Source organism: Epinephelus fuscoguttatus, linkage group LG15 (assembly GCF_011397635.1).
Source record: "Epinephelus fuscoguttatus linkage group LG15, E.fuscoguttatus.final_Chr_v1".
Lineage (NCBI taxonomy): Eukaryota > Metazoa > Chordata > Actinopteri > Perciformes > Serranidae > Epinephelus > Epinephelus fuscoguttatus.
Window position 1 is genome coordinate 25,569,508 of NC_064766.1, and position 24,946 is coordinate 25,594,453.

Here is a 24,946-nt window from a genome sequence, read left to right on the forward strand (position 1 = left end):
GACAACATTCTATCCTATGAATTTTTAGGTTACTATGTTGGAAAAAACTGTTAATAAAGTCAGGGTAGTATCATGAAAAAAAGTCATTGCATACCATGTTGAAAAAAAATGTTTAAAAAGTCATAGTATGGTATGATGAAAAAAGTCAAAAAGTCATAGTATAGCATGTCAAGAAAACAGTTTCAAAAAAGTCATAGCATAGCATGTCAGAGTATGGTATGACAAAAAAATGACGAAAATACTGTTAAAAAAGTTATTGTACAGAATGATGAAAAAAGTCATAGTATAGCAGGATCAGAACATGTTTAAAAAGTCATAGTGTAGCATCTCGAAAGAACTGGTAAAAAGGTCAAAGTATAGTATGATGAAAAAATGTCATAGTATAGAATCTTGAAAAAATTGTTAAAAAGATATAGTATGGCATGTTGAAAAAAAGTCATAGTGTAGCATGTCGAAAAAACTTGAAATGTCATAGCACAACATGATGGAAAAAAGTTAACATATAGCATGTAGAATAAAAACATTAAAAGTCATAGTATAACGTCGAAAAACCATTAAAAAAGTCATAGTATAGCATGATGGAAAAAATGTCATACATTCTTTGACCTTTTTCATTATTTTTTTTGACACTGTCAAAAAACTGTAGTATGTCATGTAAAATGTCAAAGCATAGTAAGGTATAAAAAAGAAATGAAGTGTCATAAAAAATGTATGTCCATAAAGTCATGGTATAATACATTATAAAAAAGTTATAGTTAAGAATGTGATAAAAATCTATTTTATATTATAGAGTATATGAAATAAAAGTCATAGTGTAGTATGTCAAAAAAAAAAGTCGTACTGTAGTATGTAAAAAAAAAAAAAAGTCAAAATGCAATAAAAAGTCACAGTATTCTATGTCAGACAAAAAGTCACAGTATTGGTTGGCATAAATAAAGTGATAGGATAATAAGTAATAAAAAAGTCATAGTATAGTAGTAGGTAGGAAAGTATGTATTTACAAATGTGCACGTATCCTGATATAAACTGATGAAGGCTATTCTGCATGTGGTGCATACAGTACCTAATCTGTACAATACAAACATAAAATAAAGTCTGTGACATGTTTGGAGACCGTCTGTTTTTTATTTAAAACTTCAACATATATATATTTATAATGCAAACAAAAATAACTACTTGGACACCAATTCCAGTGTGACAACTTTCTTTACAAACTACATATAGCTCCTATTCAGTCATCTGGTGCTTACAGAGCCCCTCAAGTCCCAAAAAATGTTTGTTTTTAATTTTTGTGCGCACAAGTTTATTATTGTGTGGGAACAAAATAACAATTAATGCACACAAAATAACATCTTAAAGTAGAAAGAAAGTTAGAACTTGTTCCCACCCCACAAGATAACAACACTGTTCCCACAAGATAACTACATTGTGAGTACAAGATAAAAACTTGTTCCCACAAGATAACTACATTGTGAGCACAAGACAATGATTTGTTCCCACAAGATAATTAACTTGTAAGTACTAGATAAAAACTTGTTTCCAAATGATTATAATTTGTTCCAACACGATAATTATCTTGTGCTCCCAAACGAACACGTGTGCACAAGATAATTAACTTGTTTGCAGAAATGTATAACTTGTTCCCACAAGATAATTAATTTGTTCCCACACGATCGTAACTTGTTCCTACAAGATAATTAACTTGTTCCTACACGATTGTAACTTGTTCCCACAAGATAATTAACATGTTTCCACACGACTGTAACTTGTTCCTACAAGATAATTAACTTGTGCACTTAAGATAATAACTTGTTCCCACAAAATAACGCTTTCCCTCAAGATAGCCAACTTGTTCCCACAAGATAATTAACTTGTGCGCACAAGATAATAACTTGTTGCCAAATGATAGTAACGCCTGTGCACAGGATAATTAATTTGTTACCAGAAATGTATAACTTGTTCCCATAAGATAATTAACTTGTTCCCATAAGATAATTAACTTGTTCCCACATGATTATAACTTGTTCATACAAGATAATTAACTTGTGCACATAAGATAATAACTTGTTCCCAAATGATAGTAACTCATGTGCACAAGATAATTATTTTGTTCTCAGAAGATAATTAACTTGTGTCACACAAAACAAAAAACATCACCTTTTGGGGGCTCTGTAGATTCTAACAGGTAAACTCTGAGGCAACCAAATATCAAACAAAGCAAAATGAGACGTAAAAAATGTGCAAATGAAGTGTGTTAATTCATTAGAAAATTTCTAACACCTAAACACAACGAGAACTGTGACAGATCATATCCATTTCCACAGGTAGTCCATTCGATAAGGCTCTGTTGGGGCACTGTAGATGTGTAAACTCCAAGTCAAGGTCTAACAGGGATATAAAGAACGTTTCCTTAATTAACATGCCTGTTTAAATATTCATTATATAAATACAGTAATCGTACAAAGATTATGATGTACCATGAACAGTGCACCTGATATAAGACACTCCTACAGGGGTCAGCTGTGGCTGCTCTAGAGCTGCTGCTGAGGCCCTGAACAGAGACAAGTGCAGACTGCTGATTTCCTACATAAAGTAGAAGCAGCACAAATTATAAACAGTACAAATATACAACTGTAAGATCGTCGTCAGCCGTATTCGTGGAGCTTACAGTCACAGAGCTCTTTGTAGATCCTCTTGCGAATCTTTGGTATGTCCTTCTGTGAAAACTGCAGAGGTTTCGCAAGAGCGAGGCATCTTGAATACTGTGAAGGAGACAGAAATCAGAGTGATCAGTTTAAACAGTCAGACGCCATAATGATTGAAGTCGTGCGTCTTAAAGGGACAGTTCACCCTAAAATCAAAAATACATATTTTTTTCCTCTTACCTTTCATTTATCAGTCTAGATTGTTTAGGTTATGGTGCGTCTTCTTTCCAATAAAATACAACTAGATGGCACTTGGCTTGTCGTGCTCAAGGCACCAAAAAAACATACATTTAAGAAACTCAATAGTCATGTCTCTTTCCAGAAATCATGACCCAGTTACTCAAGATAATCCACAGACCTTGTTGTGAGCAGTTTCATATTTCACATTTCTTTCTACTAAACTACAGCCACCAATCGTATCATCGCTCAGAAGGAAGCGTGCATCTACTCATGGGCTTGAGACTTGTGAGGAGCACAGTAATGCATTACTAGTAATAATTTCACTTTTCTCAGTAATGAGTAGTGTGACCACTTGCTAATAAAATTGCAGTTACTCCAAAAACAAATAACTCATTACAACCTTACTTTTGTTGTCACACTTCTACTGATTTAAAATCCATCAATCAATTATCCCTGAATTAATTTTCATAACTGTCGGGCACGCATGTTACAAATTGGCAAGCTAGCTTGGGAGATGGAGACGCTTACATTCAGAGGCTGGAAATAATCACATTTACTTTGATGATTTTTTACAGTTGGTAATTGCAAATCTCCCCAAATTCAGATGTGTTCCTCTCAGTTAATGTCAGGGTAATCACCGTTACATGTAGCTATGGCTAGATAGCTTCCATTTACCTGGGGTTTTTGGTTGCCTAAGATCGGTATTTTCCCAAAGCTCTGCCTGAAAGACAGAGAGTCACTCCTGGAGCAACATTTCATATACAACATATCCAACCACAAGCTTCATTACTTCTTTGTAGCCTGCAGCTGTTTATGATTAAAATCCAGTTTTGGTTGTTTAGCCAGTGTAGAGCTGCAGCCGACTTCCGTGGCAGAGGACGGCTAACCTTTGGTGGGGTGTATTTCCTGGAGCTTCACATTATGGTGCGGTCTGTCGTAATAGCTGAGGTGTTTCAGATCGGAGGTCTGAGGATGTGTTTTTCACAGTGGAAAGAGTTTCAGTCTGACTACCTGCAGCATCAGTGTTCTTGTCATCTTTCCTCACAACAAAATCCAAGTGATGGGAATATGTCCAGCCACTAAGCTAAGTATTTTGAACTATCTTGCTGCTTTGTGACATACCAGCGCAGTGTGCCAATTACTAAAATGAGTCTGCTGATGTGATGTGATTAACTGTTATAATATTACTAAGATTTTTCTTGTTACTGGAAAATTAATATTATTACTAGTAACGCATTACTGCCCGACACTGCTCTCGTCCATGAGTAGATGCACACTTCCTTCTGAGCAGTGATTCAGTTTTCAGGTGTAGTTCGGTAGAAAGAAAATAGTTCCTACATGAAACTGCTCACAACACGGTCTGTGGATTATCTTGAGTAACCAGGTCATGATCTCTGGAAAGAGACATTGATGTTGAGTTTTTCAAATGTATTTTTGGCACTTTGAGCACCACAAGCTGAGTGCCATCTAGTTCCATTATATTTAAAAGAATATACATCACTATGGCTGATATCTCTAACACTCAGCAATTCACACCAAAACGATCTAGTCTGATAAATGGTGCTACAGGTAAGAGGTGAAATAAGCATTTTTGATTTTGGGGTGAACTGTCCCTTTAAGCTTGAGGAGCATGTTGGTACCTCCAAGACAAAAACTCCGCAGTCATTTTCATTGGTCTGTTGGGGGATTTTCTGTAAAAGGACAGCAGGGGGAGACAAGACATCACATCAGCATCTGTTTTGTTCCTTTGTGTCACCAGCTTGTATCATTATGGGCTGTAACACCAACAGAACATACCTCATCGAACGACACCGCCCAACCTCGTTCAAAATCTGCTCGCTTCTTCTCCTTTGCTTCTGTCATCAAGTATTTCAGGATGTTCTATCAAAAGTAAAAGCACAAAGAAAAACAGTTTAAGAACAACCTGCAGGAAAAGCAACTGAAATGTTTGTGTACACTGTTTAGAGTCACAAAGAAATACATGAAATTACCCTCGCAACCTTCTGGAGTGCGTTCCCTTGAGAGTCATAAAGGCAGATCTTCTTTTTGACAATGTCAGCTGTGACCAGACACCAGTGAACCTCCAGGTGGATCGGCACCAGAAGCAACCTCTTAGAAAACAAATCCACCTGTGCAAGAAAGACGGAGTTAAAGCCACTCACTCCGCTTTCTTTTCATTTGATGAGTCAGTCGTGTCTTATTATGATTTTATCCGACTGACTACAAACACTGAGAAATCATCTTAGACCTGACCTGCTTCGTCCATCTCTTAACACCATCATATCCTTTAGTCATGAGCTGCCTGTGGAAGAAGCTGTTGAGGAATTGGACCTAAGAGTGGGGGGACAAAAGGAGAAAAAAAATGTAGAACTAAAAAAATTTAGGTTTTAATACGAGGCAAGGTAATTATATTGATATAGCACATTTCATACCCAAAGGAAAAACAGAAGAAACAAATGATAAAAGCAGTTTGAGCGAGCAAGCAATCAAAAGCACATAGATCATCTGCTGCTGGTTTATCAGAGGTTCCCAGAAACAGCCAGAAGAAGATCAGGGATGCAGCCTTTGTCAGTTACACTCCAAAGCTATGGAACACACTACCTATAGATATCAGGGAAGCTAGCTTGCTAAATATTTTTAACAGAAAGCTAAAAACAGATCTGTTCACTTTAGCCTTTAACTAGCTCTGACTTCCCTGATACAGGTCTGACACTCTCTTTACACTTTTACTTTCTATTTGCACTTCACACTGCTGCAGTTCTTTTAGAATTCAAAAATTTAGATTGAATATGCCAGCTTGAACAGGTGTGTTTTCAGACGGGATTTGAAACTGGAAACGGAGTCAATATTGTGAATGCCGTGGGGGAGAGAGTTCTAGAGGTGGGGGAGCAGAACAGCTGAAGGCTTTTGAATCATGGTGGTCAAGTGGGCAGATGGTGATGTGAGTTGTACTGCAGAAGAGGATCTAAGAGTACGGGAGGGTGTGTAGATATGAAGGAGTTCAGACAGGTAGTAGAGGGCTTGATTATGAATGGCCTTAAAGGTGAGAAGCAGAGTCTTGAAATCCATGTGATATTTAACAGGAAGCCAGTGAAGTTGCTGGAGAGCAGGAGTGATGTGATCTAGGGAGGGGGATCTAGTAATGATATGGGCAGCTGAATTCTGGACCAGTTGGAGTTTATGACACTCAACACATTGAGTAAGCTTTGAAAAATAGACCTAGGCCTGGTCAAAATTGTTATCATGTTTAAGTATATCGACCAACTAAAGAAAGAGTTAAACATTTTAGGAAAAGTCCTTGTATCCGCTGGGAGTCTCCAGAGAGTCACTGCATCTGACCGAGAAATAGATTACACAAATAAAATATGATTATTGATGGGTAGGTAGGTATGTAGATAGGTAGATAGGAAGGTGGGTATGTAGGTAGGTAGGTAGATAGGAAGGTAGGTAGGTAGGTAGGTATGTATGTAGATGGGTAGATAGGAAGGTGGGTATGTAGGTAGGTAGATAGGAAGGTAGGTATGAAGATAGTTATGTAGATAGATATGTATGTAGGTGAGTATGTAGGTATGTAGATAGGTATGTAGGTATGAAGGTATATAAGTAGGTAGGTATATAGGCAGGTAGTTAGGTAGGTAGGTAGGAATGAAGATATATAAATAGGTATATAGGTAGGTAGGTAGGTAGGTAGGTAGACAGAATTAAAGATTACCTTGTGATAGGCAGATTCCATAATCAATTCTCCATACATATTCATGACCTTAAACAGAAACAAAACATACAAATGTTAATCTTTTCGCTCAAAGCATGAAAAACTGAACGTCTTGTTGCTGCGTGAGATGACGACCTGGTCGTTGAGCCAGTTCTGATCCGCTAGTGTGGACAAGTCATCCAGTGTCAGTGTGTGCTTCTTGTAGACCACCTGGAAGGAGGGAACAGGCTTCTGAACGATCGCAGTTCCATATTTGGTAACCTCTGAGAAGATGTAATTTTTCCTGCACAGGTAGAAAAACACAATGCAATGAGTCCGGGGTTTAAACACTCTGAATGCTCCGCCTCTGAACACGTTTTCAAAATGACATCTGCTGCAAATAAGTACGAACAGTGGTTACATGAGCGTTAAAACCAGCCACAACTCCGCCCGGAGCAGAGTTACCATGCAGTGTTCACAGCTCCACCTTTTAGTGCCAGATCTGTGTGCTAGTTACCCCAACAGAGAGGGGACCAAAAATTGGGACTGTATGGAACGGTTCCATTGGTACCATCCACAACTTTTCACAGTGGAAACAGGGAAAAAAGCGTACCGAACTGAACTGTACCGTACTTCTCAGTTGAAACCGGGCTTTAGTGACCCTGCAAATCCACAGTCTTAGCAAAACCTCATCAGGTGTGACTAAAAAACTTATCTTGTCTTTAGATGTGAGAAGGTGTCAGACTTGAGTCTTTTAAAGTATTTTTAAATTCATGTAGTGTTTGTTAGGCATTACCTGTCGCTGAAATCAGTGTTAAACCTCCTCCTCAGATGTCTCAACACGTCGCTCTTTTTTAATGGGATGAAACTTCCATGTGTTCTGTAGAAGTCGTCGAGAAATTCTGGAGAAACATGGAAACAGTGTCGTCTCAAAGAGCTGCAAAAAACAGACATGAAAACCAAAAATAATGGGAAAGACTGATGAAAGTGAAAAATGATGTACCATGGATGTTTTTCGTCAGTAGACTTAAATCAGTATGAGAGGTCTTTTTACTGGTGATTCTCTCAGCAGTGTCTCTGTTTGTAGCCTGGTCTGTGACAGCAGTGCAATGTCCTGATGGGCCGTCAGCCTCCACCCTCTGGGCTGGTGCCGTCACCCTTCGTTCTTTAAAATGTGCAGTTAAGCCATGTGCATCGCTGTCTGAAGTCAACAGGGGTTTGACAGTGTCAGAAAGTTTTAAAGGGTCTGTAATTTCACTGAGCTGTTCCAAAGTTTCCGTTTTCTCTGATGGCACTGTCACTGTAGGCACCGTTTGACTGACGTTACCCGCAGAAATATTTGTGTCCGTAACCAGGTTCTGTGAGGAACTGGAAGCAATTTCTGACGGAGTTACAGATTCACATGAATTCAGCGGGCCATTCTCCTCTCTCAGCGTGTCCTCTGAACCTCCAGTATCACATCCAGGAGGTGACACAAGAGCTGGGACTTTATTTTTCTGTGATTGTGTCTTAATGCTGAGGCAGGGTCCGGCACTGATCCCACAAGCTCTTTTTCTTGCTTTGAACATAACTAAACTGCATTTCTCCTTTCGCTTCCTCCACATCCAAAGCTGTAATTTACAATACAAGCGTCTCTTGGCTCGCCTGGAGAAATGAGAAACTCCCTTGACTGAGGACATGAATGCCTTTCTCCTCTTGAGGTATTTTTCTTTTCTGCAATGGCTCTGTGTTCGGGGCATCTCAGGGAAATCAATTAGAGTGAACAGGGGAGGGTCACGTGAGGTGGAGGTGTGGGTATCCTTTCAGCTGCTGGAAGAGCAGCAGCAGAGTCAGAGGCCTCATAAGCAGCAATGCTGAAACACGGTTTTATTTTGTCTAGGTCATGGTCCACTGTCTCTGACGACTGTTTCAGATTTAGATTCAGGTTCCTCTGAATCTTCAGGTGAGCTGCTACCAGTGGAGCAAGTGTAGGATGAGTACTTCTATTGGATGCTGTAGGCTCAACCACACGCTGAAAAGATTCACTCAGCTGTCCTTGTTTTTATTCCTGCTTCTGGCGGCGTCCTCAGTAGAGTGATGCACAATCCAAACGTCTGCTGCAATACAGAATGGATGTATTATTAAAGTTGATGACTGCACTTTAGTATAATTGTGACATACCTGTACCCTAATAGTAAGTACATATTTTTCCTCTTGCCTGTAGTGCTGTTTATCAATCTAGATTGTTTTGGTGTGAGTTGCTAAGTGTTGGCGATATCAGCTGTAGAGAGGTCTGACTTCTCACCAATATAATGGAACTAGATGGCACTCATCTTGTGGTGCTCAAAGTGCCAGAAAAGTACATTTGAAAAACTCAACATCAATGTCTCTTTCCAGAAATCATGACCTGGCTACTCAAGATAATCCACAGACCTTGTTGTGAGCAGTTTCATGTAGGAACTATTTTCTTTCTATTGAATTACACCCGCCAATCGCATCACCGCACAGAAAAAGAGTGCATCGACTGCTAGGTCACCTAGCATCACTGAGCCAGCCAGCGTTACAGCTCAGCCAAGGAGGACACTGGAGAGCTGCAGCCGAGGCCAAAGGTCGCCTACCCCGAATTTAGACAAATAAGGTCACTTTGTGTCAAAATTTGAGTATTCAAACACAAAAGTTCAGTGAGTTCTAGCTGCTGAGACAAAGTGTTACCCACAGATATAAATGCAGATGTGCCTGAGATTTCGACTTGCCCTTTGGAGCGCTTTGGGCACAAACAGTTTAAAAACCACTGCTCAGTTGTTTCTAAAACTGGGCCCAGTGAGCGACCCTGACCTGGGAACGCACTGGTTGCTCTGGTTGTGAACGTTAAATTGTGGTAACTGTATTTAGTGTTACTGTCATCTAAACATTCTCTGGCACAAGAATTTCCTTTGGTATAAAATAAGTTCTACTGTATTGAATTGAATAACAATCAAATAATATGCATTTTTAAACTTAAGTAAGGCTTGGACAGCAGGACTTTTACTTTAACCTTAGTACCTTTATATGGTTGCATTGCTGCTTTTACACGAGTAAAGGACCTGAAGACTTCCCCACCAATGCAGCTAGGTTAAGTCACAGCAGCTTGGGAGCTTCGTTTCACTCTAACAGTGTAAACATTAGTATTTAATTCCCCCCAGGTTTGAACACCACACACAGCTCACAGTTTTACTGATATGAATTCTTCTCGGCGCGTGTATCCACTCAAACAGCCTTGCTAATTTAGCTAGCACAGCTAACGTGAGGTACTGACACAACAACTGAAGCTAACAGATGCTAGCTGTTAACTACGACCACTTTTTCTTACCGTCACTGCCTGGTCTGTATCAATGTCACTTCCGGGTTGATGTGTGATAAAATCCAGCCTGTCTGCCTTCTGGAGAATTAATGTACCTTTAATTTAAGACACAACGTTTGGCTGTCTGAGCCTTTAAACCTGCAGCGCAGTTAGCATCGTGACATGTATACAAGCCATTGCACATTGAGAGTGTCGCCTGTGGATTACGTCACTCTTGCGCCGACCAATGAGATTCATATATTTCACATTAAAGCGATTTCTATGTAGGGTGAAGTGAGGTCAGATGGGACATCAGGTAAAATGGGAGAAATAGGGTTTAACAAAGAAGAACTAGCTCCAGAACTTGCAAGAAAAGACATGTGGCATGTTGATTTTGTGGTGAAAAAAAAATAATAATTATAATCTTCATGTATAAAGCCCTTTACAAGGTGCCTTACATGTCAAAAATTAAAACAGACAAAAGATGAAAACAACTTTTAAAAGAACTGATATGAACACTTAAGTATATAAAAACAGAGGAAATACAAGACAGTCTGTAGCCCCGTTTCCACCGAGCATTTTCAGTATGGCACCTTTGGAACCCATCAGACATGGTACCTAGACCCACTGCAAACAGTACTCTTAAATGTGGGCGGGGTTGTTGTCACTCACTGTATTTCCTCATCACCGGTGACACAGAGGGAAGTCTGCACGTCGTTTATCATCCACAGAACGAGGCTGCGCGCTGACATTTTCAGAACAAAATAAAACAGGCTGCAGTGAGAGTCTCTCACCATGGGATATTTAAAAATAGGGGGTTTGTGCATTTAGTCCTTCTCAGGCAAGCTCAGGGGTTTAGTGTTGCTGGAGCCCACAGGAACAACAGTCCACAATGCTTTTTTTCCCTCCGAGTGAGGATTAGAATATATGCCATTCACGTAACCCATCTGAAATTAATATATGAATGCTTGAAGATCCACTCATTACTAAAAGTGCATGTCATATAAAAACTAAAGTAATGGTCAAAGTTGTCACAGTGAAATTTAAGGTGTGTTGATGGATTCATGTCATCACCTCATGCATTGCTTAACATTACAAGTTAACGTTCCACCTTAAAAGTTGTCGGCAGTCGGTAGATATGCCCATTCAAAGTTTGCAATTTCAATCGGTTGCTATAGCGCCCCCCTTTGGCCAATTGATGTCATATTGCTTCATTGCATCCTCCCATGACCCTCTACCACTGTGCCAAATTTCACATGGATTGACCAAGTCAGTGAGGAGAAAAACGTGGAACAGACACACAGACAGACAGAGTTTTCGTCATTATATAGTAAGATAAGATATGGCACCAAGGGAACAGTCAACTAAAGAACAGGTAAAGCATGGCAGAAAATTTGGTAAATATACTTTAAGAAATAGCCACAGGTTACATGAATGATTGAATGAGTTAATAACTGAACTGATAAATAGATTTGAATGAATGTCCCATTTTACCTAAACATGTCATCGGAGTGATGTAGGGTTTCTCACTGTTTTTGAAGGTCCAAACAAAGTTTCTAAATTATTTTACTTGGCAACAGTTTTGTTTAGAGAAATATAGCACCGAATAATAACAAGTCAATAAGATCAGGTGCACTAACAAAGAACAGAAAAAAAGACCACTACCAGGGGCTATTAGCCCAGGACAACACATCTCCCAGGATCACAGGGACACGCAAACCCCTCCACCGCGTTAAGGTGGCAATTCTCGGAGGAGAATCCTCCCGCTGGAGGTGTTTCGTGCACGTCCCACTGGTAGTAGACATGCTGGAGGGATTATATATCTCATCTGGCCTGGGAACGCCTCGGGTCCCGCAGGAGGAGCTGGAAAGTGTTGCTGGGGAGAGGGATGTCTGGGGCGCTTCGCTCGGATGAATAGATGGATGTAATATTTTTGATGTTTGATTTTGAAGCAATCCAAAAGTATTTAGATGAGATGAAATTTTTTGTGATCCAGTGTATTACATTGCCATTTACAAAGCTGCCACCTATTTTGTATTCAGTAACAGACTACATTTCAAAGTGTCTGCTAAACCTCACAGCACTAAGAATACGCGGGGACACCGGACATTGAAATCAATGTTAAAAGTGCACTTCAGGTGTCTGAATACTTCGCCCTTTTGCGGCAGGATGAAACTTGGTATATTCCTGTAAAAGTCGTGAAAGATTTCTGGAGAGACTGGAAACATTTTTAATCTAAAAAATAGAAAAGTAAAACAAAACAATAAAGACAAAAATATTCAAACTGTGGGCGGCACGGTGGTGTGGTGGTTAGCACTCTCGCCTCACAGCAAGAGGGTTGCCGGTTCGATCCCGGGCGTGGGAGCCCTTCTGTGTGGAGTTTGCATGTTCTCCCCGTGTCAGCGTGGGTTCTCTCCGGGCACTCCGGCTTCCTCCCACAGTCCAAAGACATGCAGATTGGGGACTAGGTTAATTGGTGACTCTAAATTGTCCGTAGGTGTGAATGTGAGTGTGAATGGTTGTTTGTCTCTATGTGTCAGCCCTGCAATAGTCTGGCGACCTGTCCAGGGTGTACCCTGCCTCTCGCCCGATGTAGCTGGGATAGGCTCCAGCCCCCCCGCGACCCTCAAGAGGATGAAGCGGTTGGATGAATGAATGAATATTCAAACTGTCTTTTTACAAATAATTCTTTCATCAGTGTGTTTGCAGTCTTGTCCTGACCTGGAACGACAGTAGTGTATTGTGCAAACGGTTCCGAGCAAATATGTGGGCAGCGGCATTGAGTGTCCCCAAACTATGCCCTTCCTGTTGGCAAATATCCTCTTTGGTAAAGTGTCACTGAGCAAGTCACTGAGTCCATGCTGACAGCAGGTTGCACAATAGCCCTGTGGGTGTTTGAACGTGAAGCTCTTCACATGTTTTGTATGATATTTAATTCAGGAAACATTGGTGTCAGATGTGGGCACGGCTGTAAACTGGAAATCATAGGTAGTGTCAGATTTTTTTAGATATCTCGCCAAAAAAACACATAGAACCAGCACTGATTTAAACTCAGACTGCTCATCCCCTACTAGACTTTGTCAGCTTCCATTTGTTTTGGCAGCAATCCTAAAACAGAGTATGACCCACGTGTGACGCAGGAGACAGGAGGGATGATCGTGGTGTTTAACTTGGCTCTGTTTTCCTGTTTAAAGTACAGGATATAAACACCTGCAGGCTGCACCAGCTCTACCTCACCGTTCCTGATACGTCCCGTGCATCTCTCGCAGAAATGAAGCTCCTCGGCATCTCGTTGGTTCTGGGACTACTGGCGGGGGTATGGGCCCAGCTCAATGTGGTGCGACCTCTCTGCGACTCCCCTGAGGCAGAGGAGGCAGCTCTGGTGGCTCAGGATTACCTCAACAGCCAGCACGCTCACGGCTACAAGTATGTACTGAACAGGATCGAGGATATCAAGGTCTATACACAGGTAAGTCAGCAGGTGTAGAGTTTGTGTGGTTACAGGCAGAACCATTTGTACAGATTTCTACTTCTCTTCTCCTGTTTTTAATCTTTGAGGGAACATGAGATAACAAAACAGTCACATGGCCACTGGATAGCAGGTTCACATAATCTGAAAAATTAAACTGTGAATTGTGACGTGTGTGACTTTGAATAGGTAAAACACATCCTATAAAACCTGCCGAGCTTAAAGATGAGGTAAAATGTGAGCATTATTTCAGATAAGATAGCACATTATACACAAATTAGTACATTTAGGTGAAGGTGCCTCTTTACTTTCCTTAAACTTTGCACATATTTTCTTATATTGTGTGTGTGTGGTTATTTTTAGCACCCTAATTAAGACACAATCCAACTAAGCATGGGTGGATTACTAATGGAGCCTACTTCACCTGCAAAATGTCACTCAAATTAACATGTACTGGCCAATGTGAGAATCAAAATTACTACAGAAGAAAATAAAACAACTACAAAGACATGCAAGGGAACTGCCAAAAGACACAAATGTACTGCAAAAAGAGATGCAAAACAACCAAAAAAGACACCAGATTACTAAAAATAGACAGAAAACAACCAAAGAGGACACATAATGACTTCACAGAGACACAAAACAACCACAAAAAGCGGACACAAAATGAGAGACACAACAAAATGACACAAATGTACTGCAAAAAGAGACAAAAAAACAACAACCAAAAAAGATACAAAATGACTTCAGAGAGGCAAGAAAGAACCACAAGAAGAAACAAGATGACTTCAGGGACACAAAAAGACCCCGGAAATACACAAAAAGACTTCAGAGAGACACAAAACAACTAAAAACGACACCAGATGACTTAAAATACATAGAAAAAGAAGCCAAAGAAGACAGAAAATTACTATAAAGAGACAAAAATCGACCAAAAAAAGAGACAGAATGACTTCAGAGACAATAAATAACCACAAAAACACACAAAATGACCAAAAGAGACACTAAATGACCTCTATGAGACACTAAACAACCAAAAAAGACACAAAATTACCACAGAGAAACAAAACAGTAAATAAAAAGAGATAAAACCACCCCAAAGTCTGTGTGTCTTGTTCCTGTGTAGGTGAGGTGACAAGGTCTTTTGCCTTTCTGGACCCAGGGGCCCATTCTAAGTGAATTCCGAACCAGCTGCTGTGTGTTGCCTCTGTAGGCAAACATTTGCATAAGAAAAGATTTAAAAATCCACTTTTCAACTGTGCTCTATTTCTTTTTGTCTTCGTTTTGTAATTTGAAACAAAATGCAAATATGACACCAGAACATTTCGCTTCAGGGTTTTTTGTCTATGTGGCGATCAGACAACACACAGCTGAATTCTGCCAAATAACTGTCTGACGCAGTAGATTCAGATCATAATAATAATAAAAGTATTTTATTTTATCCCTCCTCAGCCTGATGGAGACAACATATATCTGCTGGAACTTGACCTGCTGGAGACAGACTGTCATGTGTTGGATCCCACACCTCTTGCCAATTGCACAGTCAGGCCAAAAATATTGACGGTGAGACTCCATACCATCAATACCCTGAATTTCACATACTTGAGATACGCGAATTCAACCAAATGTCAACATACTTATAATTTCAGAACGTGAAATGAAAATATAAAATGTCCTTCCTTGTCTCCAATCAGGCAGTGGAAGGAGACTGTGACGTGGTGCTGAAGAAGGTCGGCGGAGCTCTGACTGTCACAGCATTCAAGTGTAAAACAGAAGGTAAAACTTCCTGATTGCACACTGACTCACATGCATGTTCAAAAGATGCCACACAACTGTCATCCTACACACAAAACCTGCACGTGTCTTTCTCTGATAACATAGAATCAACAGAGGACTTCTGCGCGGGCTGTCCTATCCTCCTTCCCCTGAATGACACCATGGCGCTGGACTTTGTCCAAACCTCTCTTGTAACCCTCAACAACATGACTGAGAACATAACATACACTCTTGCAGAGGTTGGACGGGTGACATCACAGGTGGGCTCAAACATGATCTATACAGTTCTGATTTTTTTCCTACAAGATTGAATGCACCTGCGTGTTTTAATTAGCGTAAATCCTTCTCGATACCTTGTTTCAGGTTGTGTTTGGTGGGCCGCTCTATAGTGCAGAATATGTTGTAGTTGAGGCTATATGCTTGGATGATGTCTGCGAGCCCCTGCAGGACCCCATGGCTGTAAGTATACAAAGTATCAGTATAGTTTCCCAGGAGAAAAACTTTTTAAAAGTGAGATAATTTAATATATGCACTTTTTTTTAGCCTTGAGTTGTTTTTCTTCTCTCCACCAGTCACGTGGTCTTTGTACTGCCAAAGGTTTGAGCAATGATCACACAGTGAGCTGCAAGATGTTCGTAAATCTGGTAAAATACTTCATTTAACTTCTCTGAATAGTTTTTGATCGACAAAAATACATTACAAACTTTACATTTATATAGATGTTTTCTCCTAAGCCTCTGTTGATGCATACACTTTTTCAGATGCCTGCTGTAGATGCCAATGGCACTGCACCAGTGGTCCAAGTCCAAAAAGACAGCCTGTCTCCCAAGCACGGTCTGAGGCACCACAAACTGACCGCTCTCCACAACCCACATCTGAGCAGCCTTCTGTCTGCAGAATCTGCAGAGTCTGCTGAAACTGTGCCTGTAGTCCCTGCAGTGGTTGATGCCGGTGCAGCTGCTGCACCTGCTGCCGATCCAGCTGCACCTGCTGCCGATCCAGCTGCACCTGCTGCAGATCCTGCCGCACCGGCTGCCGATCCAACTGCTGCAGATCCTGCTCCACCTGTAGACTTGGGATCTTCCTCAGATTCAGTCAGTGCTGAGATTCCTCATGCTGTGATGAAGAGAGATGTACCTGTCACACCTGCTGGCAACCCTGCAGCTCAAGTAGACCCCATTAATCTTGTGCCAGTGTGTCCAGGAAGGATCAGGTTCTTCTAAATATTTGGTTCCCATAGACTCTCTATTCATGCTGCCTTCAGCTACACTGGCACTAGAGTAATTTATGACTATAGTAGATAAATGAACTTGTCTAATGCCGAAACTCTAAGCTATATCCATTATTTGTAATTGTTAAATCATGCACAGGCATTAAGCATTGCACAACAACTCTTGAAATATATGTAAAAATGGATGATAAAAATTGTATTCAGTGCTGCTGAATAAATTTCTCAAGTCAAAGCTTTTTGTGTTCTTACTTTTTGGTCATCATGCACCCTTTAAAACTGTGGTTCCCAACTGGTGGGTCACAGGTCCATTCTGTATTCTATAAGTGACTCGTCATGTTCACCACAGAGCTTTTATTTTGAAGTGCCATTTTCTGCTGTCAAGGGAGTGACTAATCGACAGCTACTTGACAGAGGCAGCCAGCTAGCTTGATGACAAGGCCAAACAAAAGTATGATGCCGAATGTATTAAACAGTTTGGACCTTATGATGAAGGAGAAATCTGGACCCTGTGGCTGGACCAGATGGAAACCACTGCTTTAAAATATGTTGAAGCAGTTCTGCTTGAGTACATCACCCTTTTTCAAATTCATACGTTATTCCTATGGCCTAAGAAAGTCCAATAAAATTGTTCAGCATAACTAGCACTCACAAATACGAAAACTGGAGTGCTAAAACTCAAATTTGTAATGTCAAGTTTTTGTCAAGAACAGGCAATGAATTTGGAAAGATGTTCCTGACACTAAGAGCACCCAGGGGAATGTTCTGAGAATACGGGTGCATAATTTAACGGTTAAAAAGTTTATTTGGGTATAAAAAAGATCAACATTCTGTGGGTTTACAAAATCAGGCTCCCATTCATTGTCTCTGGAGTAGCTCCAGCCTTTATACTTGTTGACATCACAAGTTTGAGACATTCTCCTGTAGTTTCTGGCTTTGAGAGAGTAGCTCATGTTCAGATACATTTTCCTAGGCCAATGAAATAACATTGGATTTCCCCTTTAATAGCAGCAGTCACAGAAAGATAGTTACCCATGGCCTTTTGCAGGTTCAATGAGGACACACCGATACTCTCCACAACAGATTTTGAATGAATGTACTACTACCCAAATTCACTTAATCATTCATGCCACATCTTTAAGGGCAATTGCGAAACAAAGCACTGTTTGCCAGTTGGGTTGACTCGCATCCATGACATTTGTGTGAACCCGTTGACATTTCTACGAATACAAAAAAGTGGCAAAAAAAAAGTATTCCTCTAATTTGTCCCATCAATATTTTAAACATGTTTACAGATTCTTTTGACATCCAAAGGTCTGGCAGTTTGTAGGGACAACAGGTTGTTAAATGTTTCACATCAAAGTCATTAACCTTAAAATGCAGATACATTTGGTAAAGGCTTTTCTTTTGAACTATGAATGTAAGAAATATCAGTACAAACTAAACTTGGAAATTAGCTTTTCAGAGACGAGTGCAGATTGCAAGATTTTAGGATTGTACTTAAACCATGGAAATTCTAGTAAGTGTATTTACATGGATGGGTCAATGTTCAGGAAGGACCAGTTCATGGCAAGGCAAAATAAGCAAGATAAATAAGTTCAACAAGGGCAATGCACCTTTTGATCCTAAAAAAGCAGATATAATGCCAACAAGGACTGAAAGTAAACTTTCAGCTTTAAACAAGCCAGAAAAAGTTCTTTGACTGTTCACCAGTTTTAGATCACCCCCCAGACACACACACACACACACACAAAATGCAATCCTCAGATGAAACTGAAATTTCCTATGATTACTTGTGGAAAAGAAAAAAAAACCAAAAACTCTTGATAGTCTCAAGTTTCAACTGTTTATTCACATTGAAGGCAACTCATTATGGCTTCCAATTTCCAACTTCTCTCTGAATAGGTTGGTTCAGTCCTGCAAGAGACACACATTAGTACCAAAGATTGGGTTAGAAGTTTTTAAAAAAAAATCCACAAACATACCCTTTGCTTGGTCGTCAGCTGTGGAGCTCCTCCGTTTAAATGACGTTCCAGGAACAAGAGGTTGAATCCTTTGGCCAGAGCCCAGGGGTGTCATAGGCCTCCAGAAGCCTTTGAATTTTGGATTTAAATGTGTTGTGCTGACAGAGGGGTCCTGGGGCAAAGGTGCAAAATGAGGGCCATTCGAAGAGTAAAATGGTACATCTGAGTTATCACCAGACCTTGGCATGTAGTTGACTTTAGGGAAGGGACTGGATATTTCCTTCCCTGGCTGTTTGGGGTGTTGAGGTTTTTCATGTGGGGGCTTTGAATTCTCAGGATGTTGGGGTTTACCGCTGTGTTGCCTTGCAGGATTTTGTGCCAGGAAGTCTGCATCACCAGCTGGGTATTTGAAATGGAGTGGAGATTCATTTAGCCTGTTGGGCTCCCTACCTGGTGGGCCATGCTGTAGCAGCACATAACTCTTTGGGTCAGAATAGGGGTGCACAGTCTGTTCAGGTTTAGGGGATTTCCTTGAGGCATTCCAAGATGGCTGCAAGGGGTTGGGGGTTGTTGACTTGTCTTGAGTTTTTGATTGATCATCTTGAAGCATGTAGTATGGGATCAGAAAAGGATCAAGTTCACTTTGGACTTTAGGAGGCATTGGCTCTTTAGAGTCACTGGGATTTTGGTTAGATGGTTGTAGTTCCTTCGCTGTCGGCTGATTTTGCTGCTGTTGTAGATACTGACCATTATAAGGCATGAAACTGGCCGGTAGTTGGCTGTTTTGCTGCTTTGGTGGCTGTAGGTTATGTGGCTCATACTGTAGCAATGGATTTACTGGGTCACTTCCTGGAGTCTGTGGTTTAGAGGGCATATTGTAGTGAGCTGGTGGTTGGTGTTGTGGTGAGTTTTGCAGCAGATATGGCCAGTTAGGATACAGTGAGTTTGGGACAATATAAGGGTAAATTGGCTGCTCAGGTTTGTTAGGCATGCTGAGAATATTGAGTACAGCAGGGTTGCCATCTGGTGGCTGCTTCTCCTTTCCATATGGAAGGGACTGAGATGAAGTAGGTGCAGAGGTGGAAGTTGTGGTAGCTTCAGTTGGCATTTGAAAAGGAGGAGCAGAACTCAAGCCATTGCCAAACCCATTATACACCTTTGAAGGGAGGAATGGCAGTAATGGATAGTGTAAAGGTGCATTTTCACTGCCAATACCAGCAGGAACAATTTGATGTAGATGTTGATGAAAAGCAATTTGTGGACAGCAATTAGAAAATCCAAGTGGGCAAAACTGAGGGCAGTAGACAGGTGGCATATATGGAGTCTCTGGTTGAGGGTCTTGTGGATAAGCAGGTTTTTGTTCTTGTCCCTTAGGAGTTTCTGTTGCTGGGGGCTTTGGAACAGCAGCTGGCTGATATTCAGGGGCTGGCTGACGGTAGAAGGGGTAGAATGGCTTGTGTACTTGGCCCTGAGGGGCTTCAGGCTGTGGAGGTTTTGGAGCAGTAGTTGGCTTTTCTGGCTGAGGGTAGAAAGGGAAGGGGTAGGGGTAGAATGGTTGCTGTACTTGGCCCTGAGGGGCTTCAGGCTGTGGAGGTTTGGGAGCAGCAGTTGGCTTTTCAGGCTCTGGCTGACGGTAGAAGGGGTAGGGGTAGAATGGTTGCTGTACTTGGCCCTGAGGGGCTTCAGGCTGTGGAGGTCTGGGAGCAGCAGTTGGCTTTTCTGGCTCTGGCTGAGGGTAGAATGGCTGCTGTACCTGGCCCCGAGGAGCTTCTGGCTGTGGAGGTTTTGGAGCAGCAGTTGGCTTTTCTGGCTGAGGGTGGAAGGGGTAGGGGTAGAATGGTTGCTGTACTTGGCCCTGAGGGGCTTCAGGCTGTGGAGGTTTTGGAGCAGCAGTTGGCTTTTCTGGCTCTGGCTGAGGGTAGAAGGGAAAGGGGTAGGGGTAGAATGGTTGCTGTACTTGGCCCTGAGGGGCTTCAGGCTGTGGAGGTTTGGGAGCAGTAGTTGGCTTTTCTGGCTGAGGGTAGAAGGGAAAGGGGTATGGGTAGAGTGGTTGCTGTACTTGGCCCTGAGGGGCTTCAGGCTCAGGTTTTGGAGCAGCAGTTGGCTTTTCAGGCTCTGGCTGAGGGTAGAAGGGGTAGGGGTAGGATGGCTGCTGTACTTGGCCCTGAGGGGCTTCAGGCTGTGGAGGTTTTGGAGCAGCAGTTGGCTTTTCAGGAACTGGCTGAGGGTAGAAGGGGTAGGGGTAGGATGGCTGGTGTACTTGGCCCTGTGGGGCTTCGGGCTCAGGAGGTATTGGAGCAATAGTTGGGTTATCTTTGCCCTCTCTTGCAACAGGCACTACTGGTTGGGCTGGCCAGGGATAAAATGGTGAAGGAATGAATGGTTGGGGCACTTGTCCCTTGGGAGTCACCGGCAGCTTTGCAGGAGGGACAGTTTGTGGGGATGGCTGTACAGTAGGTGCAGGATTCATGTTTGGTTTTCCAGGAAAGGGGTAAAAGAAATTGGGGTAGGAAGGTAATGGAGGATGATAAACATCCTTTGGCTCTTGATTTGGTTTTTTGCTCGGTGCTTCTGGAATCTTCGGCACCTGGAGAACAGATTGTGCTGGATTTTTCAGAGAAGGGGTGGAGGGATGCTCCACTTTGCCAGGCTTTTTGGGCTGTTCAGTTTGAGCTGGTGACAGTGATGGACAGGAAATTTGGATTTCTCCATCTCCAGCCAATTCAAGGGTGTACATTCCATCCTGAAACACAGAAGTTGAAATTATACTTAAATTTAAAAAAAAAAAGGGGGGGGGGGGGGGGGGGTCTGTAGATTCAAATTTGTACTATACCTTTTTCTCCAGGCAGGGTGCATAGTGAACAGAGATGACCACACCTTCAGGATGTACAACCACACTGAACCCACATCTGGGTGATGCCTTCATCAGTGGCTCCCAGTTGCCATTCACTGTTGCGCAATACAATAAAACAGACAGTCACAGGGCAAAAATTTCTTTCCCTCAAAATAAATTAAATGCCAATGAGCCATGTTGTCATAACTTGCTACGCTGCAGATATCCGTTCTCCAACTTCTGTAACAGCTACTATTAACTTGATTAGAGGCCCATCTAATCCATCTATCACTGGACAAACTGAAGCAGCTTCAACACCCTCAGTAATCCAAGTTTAGCCCCATCACTTAAGACTCAGGAAATCAAACTTTAGAAAAACTGAGAAGTTATGGAATCAAGTAGTTTCCTGAAAGACTGAACAGAAAATATGCCAACTGATCCTTTGCTAAGCCCTGCCGACAAGCTGTTGGAGTAGTAAGGAGCCCACACTGTAACTAACTACAGTCCCTGAAGAATTAATCATATTTTTGGAAAAATGAAATAGTGATTCCAGAGATAAGCAGACAGAGGGGTCTACAGTCTGTGTTTGAAGAATATATCCAGGATGTCAAAGTGACTCAGCAGCAACTACAGGTTAAAAAGACAAAGACAGTTAGAAGCTAAAGCTGAACTATAGGCTACAGATCAGTGTAAAAGTGAACCACCACATTACTGCTGATTGACACAGAAGATAATGAATATTAAGGGAAACTTTGCTGATATTGAACGAGCTGTGTGGCATCATTGAGTGCAGAATGGCATTTAGTTTCGCCCATGTGCCACTACCAGCACCTGGATGAGAAGGGATCTCTGGGGGAAGTCAAGCAATGTTCATACTTTGAGTAGGCTACATCTTCAGTAGCTAGCTAGACCACCCTACTTTTCAGGGTTTGATTTTGGAACAGGGAGAAAATATTTTTCCAACCTCTCCAGGTAGCAAGTATGATTAATACATGACATGCCCCAGGCACAACATTTAGCTCCAAATCCACAAACCCAGCCTGAATATGCAGGAAATATGAAACGACTGCATTAGCTATTGAGCACAGCCATGTTGGTGTCTGACCCTGGTCAACTTAATGTCACTGCCCAGAAAATTTTATGTTGCATCATTGCCTGGGGTGTGCTTTGTACTGAAGAGTTTCAGAGACTTTACCCACTGTAATCATTCCAACATTGAGTAGAAGGAACACAACCAAACTGGTGTAGCCATCATTTGTTACACCTTTCACAGCAGTTATGCCTTTAAGGTTGACTTATCCTGAAAAGTTAAGAAAAACACAAACTTACATTTTAAGTGAAGGTCAGCAACAGAGACCGTCCATGTTGTTTTCACAACCATGCCCACAGCGTGGCAGGTGACCATCGGAGGGTTAGGTGAAGACTGCCTCGTCAAAGGGCATGACATCCTCACTGGTAACCCACACCAACGTAATGGAAGAATGTAGCTATCCTCCTAAAACCAGGAAGAAAATGTTAGAAGTGTACATGGTTCAGGTTGTGCAGTGCTTTCAGAGAAAGGCATCTCACCTCAAGAGCGACAAAGCAACCATCGTAAGGTGCGACCAAGACCAAATCTCTCCGTGTTGACTTGATAGTGTATCCGCAGCTTGATGGCAACTTGGACAGAGGCAGGGGTGACATGCGACTTCCTGAGCAATTAAAGCAACAGAAAGGAGGAATTAACAAAAAAAAGTGCACGAAACTGCTTTGCAAACTCTCGAGTATTGTGTGCAATATAAAGGCACTTGTGACTCCATGAGACTTACCTCTGTCCACAAAGAACAGAGATCCACAGGTAGAGGCAGCATCTTGAACCTGAAGCTTCATGGAGTCTCCTGTGCATTCAACCTTTGGTTCCATTCTAAGGAGTCGTTCCACTACTGCGCTGTATGTCTCCGAATTTGGCCTTGAAACGCCACTAACCTGTCCTTTGGGTTGCTTGGGCTCCCCCCAACCTTTCAAAAAATTCAAATACGTACACCACTGTTATAGTGATACACACATTCAACTACAAGCCTTAAGGTGAAAAAGGTGTTCAATGAATGCATAGGACTTCAAAATATTAAGTCACAATTAACAGTATTTCATGCAGGATTGCAATAAGAATTTCACTTCTACATACCCATGTCTTCTTGGTAATCTGTATCAACATCCAGAACGTTTTCAGTGGCCTTTGTTCCTTTGAGTTCATCAGCTTGCAATGAATTTTGCCCAATTAAGAGTCTTCCATGGCGCAGATCACCTCCTTCAGCTTGACCTTTGCTAAGTGTCGAGTTTCCTCTTAATTTATCCAATGCTTTAAGCCTTGTCAGTCTTGTGCAATGGCAAAATGAACTAGCAACCACTAAAATTCCTAAACATAGTAAATTCTTATTGCCCCCGCTTTCTCCACACGCCATTGGAACAAAGAAAACGCCCTGCACACAGCACAGGCAGAGAGCCTCAGAAGTGTGCTGCAAATGCTGAATTCTCCTCTTCACAGGCACTTTTAGAGACAGAGCAGAAGGTGAGGTCTGGTCCTAATCAAACACCTGAGCACAGCAGGTGTTGTCAATACAGCAGTTAAGGGCCAGGTGTTCATTGGTGGACCTCACCTTCCCACACAAGCACTTACCACAGTTTGACCACAAGTAGTACTAAATGTAGAGGACTACAGTCTTCCCAAGGTTCTCAGGCTTAATTAGGGACTGTTGTTTACTTATCAAGGTGGCTGGGGTGTGATTTTTTTTTTTTTTTTTTTTTTTGGATCCTCCTTGAAGCTACAAAAAAATTTTCTTGAGCCTCCCTGCGTGACTGGAGAAAAATGCATGACCCTCCCTCCTCCATAAATTAGTTGTTGGATTTTTAAAAACATACCCTTTAATGTTTGAAAGTTGAAAGTTAAAAGTTGAAACCAAAATCCTGGAGTTGAATAAAGCCTCATTTTGCACTCTTTGGTTCGTCCTAACGGTTTATTTTTTGTACTTTTTTTGCAGACGAAAGTGATTTTGATGAAATATCACTAATTTAAGCTCAGATATGTGAATGTTATTTCTGATGGAAGCATTTGTCCCACATATTGTGTTTAGGGACTGTTGGAAATTTGAAAAACCAATGGTAATTTCTTGTTTACAGTTTCTGGTTATGATGAGGGCAGCACGGTGGTGTGGTGGTTAGCACTCTCGCCTCACAGCAAGAGGGTTGCCGGTTCGATCCCGGGCATGGGAGCCCTTCTGTGCGGAGTTTGCATGTTCTCCCCGTGTCAGCGGGGGTTCTCTCCGGGCACTCCGGCTTCCTCCCACAGTCCAAAGACATGCAGATTGGGGACTAGGTTAATTGATAACTCTAAATTGTCCGTAGGTGTAAATGTGAGTGTGAATGGTTGTTTGTCTCTATGTGTCAGCCCTGCGATAGTCTGGCGACCTGTCCAGGGTGTACCCTGCCTCTCGCCCGATGTCAGCTGGGATAGGCTCCAGCCCCCCCCCCGCGACCCACAAGAGGATGAAGCGGTTAGAAGATGAATGAATGGTTATGATGAATGGTGTAGTATTGGTGATTTTTTTTTTTTTGGCATGTTTTCCTACAAAAATGCTGTGTTGTGCATTGTAGCATTATACACATATTTTTAGATTTCTAACTTTACAAGCTAGTTTTATGTTTTATACATTGTACCGTGGTATAAAGCACATATTTTCATTACACACTTTACATACTCACATTATACACATTTTATATCTTTAAATATTGAACATACTAGTGGCAGCAAGGTGATGCAGTGGTT

At 41.6% G+C, this 24,946-nt stretch overlaps 3 protein-coding genes across 11 annotated transcripts; 1 reads left to right on the plus strand and 2 right to left on the minus strand.

Annotated features, from left to right (window-relative positions):
* Window positions 1-902: 902 nt before the first annotated feature.
* LOC125901933 (sentrin-specific protease 5-like) lies at window positions 903-10,078 on the minus strand. Of its 6 annotated transcripts, XR_007451049.1 has the most exons (12): window positions 9,905-10,078; window positions 7,580-8,672; window positions 7,373-7,478; window positions 6,733-6,880; window positions 6,598-6,645; window positions 5,139-5,216; window positions 4,877-5,014; window positions 4,683-4,766; window positions 4,526-4,576; window positions 2,669-2,762; window positions 2,492-2,583; window positions 903-2,384 (listed from the first exon to the last, which is right to left on the minus strand). XR_007451049.1 is itself a non-coding variant. In XM_049597966.1 (11 exons), coding segments are annotated over exons 2-11 (1,485 nt in total). In that variant the 5' UTR covers window positions 8,316-8,672; window positions 9,905-10,078; the 3' UTR covers window positions 904-2,581. The 6 variants fall into 6 exon arrangements, 3 of the variants coding, with proteins under 3 accessions (XP_049453923.1, XP_049453922.1, XP_049453921.1); XR_007451048.1 differs by having other exon boundaries at window positions 904-2,384; window positions 2,492-2,762; XR_007451047.1 differs by having other exon boundaries at window positions 904-2,384; window positions 2,478-2,762.
* A 3,015-nt stretch (window positions 10,079-13,093) lies between these two features.
* On the plus strand, window positions 13,094-16,582 carry ahsg2 (alpha-2-HS-glycoprotein 2). The gene is made up of 7 exons (XM_049597971.1): window positions 13,094-13,343; window positions 14,796-14,906; window positions 15,038-15,119; window positions 15,225-15,379; window positions 15,483-15,578; window positions 15,692-15,763; window positions 15,881-16,582. Exons 1-7 carry the CDS (start codon window positions 13,146-13,148, stop codon window positions 16,340-16,342), a joined length of 1,176 nt encoding a protein of 391 aa, XP_049453928.1. The 5' UTR covers window positions 13,094-13,145; the 3' UTR covers window positions 16,343-16,582.
* A 1,608-nt stretch (window positions 16,583-18,190) lies between these two features.
* On the minus strand, window positions 18,191-23,660 carry LOC125901924 (uncharacterized). Of its 4 annotated transcripts, none has more exons than XM_049597946.1 (8): window positions 23,309-23,660; window positions 22,953-23,141; window positions 22,714-22,835; window positions 22,474-22,639; window positions 21,145-21,260; window positions 20,470-21,054; window positions 18,333-20,064; window positions 18,191-18,264 (listed from the first exon to the last, which is right to left on the minus strand). In XM_049597946.1, exons 1-8 carry the CDS (start codon window positions 23,583-23,585, stop codon window positions 18,218-18,220), a joined length of 3,234 nt encoding a protein of 1,077 aa, XP_049453903.1. In that variant the 5' UTR covers window positions 23,586-23,660; the 3' UTR covers window positions 18,191-18,217. The 4 variants fall into 4 exon arrangements, with proteins under 4 accessions (XP_049453903.1, XP_049453902.1, XP_049453901.1 ...); XM_049597945.1 differs by having other exon boundaries at window positions 20,269-21,054; XM_049597944.1 differs by having other exon boundaries at window positions 20,161-21,054.
* Window positions 23,661-24,946: the final 1,286 nt, after the last annotated feature.

Excerpts from the sequence above, each read along its gene's own strand:
- ahsg2 (XM_049597971.1), top strand. The coding sequence starts at position 13,146 with ATGAAGCTCCTCGGCATCTCGTTGGTTCTGGGACTACTGGCGGGGGTA. Across the intron at positions 13,344-14,795 it reads ATATCAAGGTCTATACACAG|CCTGATGGAGACAACATATA; the intron begins GTAAGTCAGCAG and ends ATCCCTCCTCAG. Across the intron at positions 15,579-15,691 it reads CCCTGCAGGACCCCATGGCT|TCACGTGGTCTTTGTACTGC; the intron begins GTAAGTATACAA and ends TCTCTCCACCAG.
- LOC125901933 (XM_049597965.1), bottom strand. The coding sequence starts at position 8,315 with ATGCCCCGAACACAGAGCCATTGCAGAAAAGAAAAATACCTCAAGAGG. Across the intron at positions 6,646-6,732 it reads AGAACTGGCTCAACGACCAG|GTCATGAATATGTATGGAGA; the intron begins GTCGTCATCTCA and ends TTTCTGTTTAAG. Across the intron at positions 4,577-4,682 it reads GGGCGGTGTCGTTCGATGAG|AAAATCCCCCAACAGACCAA; the intron begins GTATGTTCTGTT and ends GTCCTTTTACAG.
- LOC125901924 (XM_049597943.1), bottom strand. The coding sequence starts at position 23,585 with ATGGCGTGTGGAGAAAGCGGGGGCAATAAGAATTTACTATGTTTAGGA. Across the intron at positions 23,142-23,308 it reads AGATTACCAAGAAGACATGG|GTTGGGGGGAGCCCAAGCAA; the intron begins GTATGTAGAAGT and ends ATTTTTTGAAAG. Across the intron at positions 21,055-21,144 it reads CACCCTGCCTGGAGAAAAAG|GATGGAATGTACACCCTTGA; the intron begins GTATAGTACAAA and ends TCTGTGTTTCAG.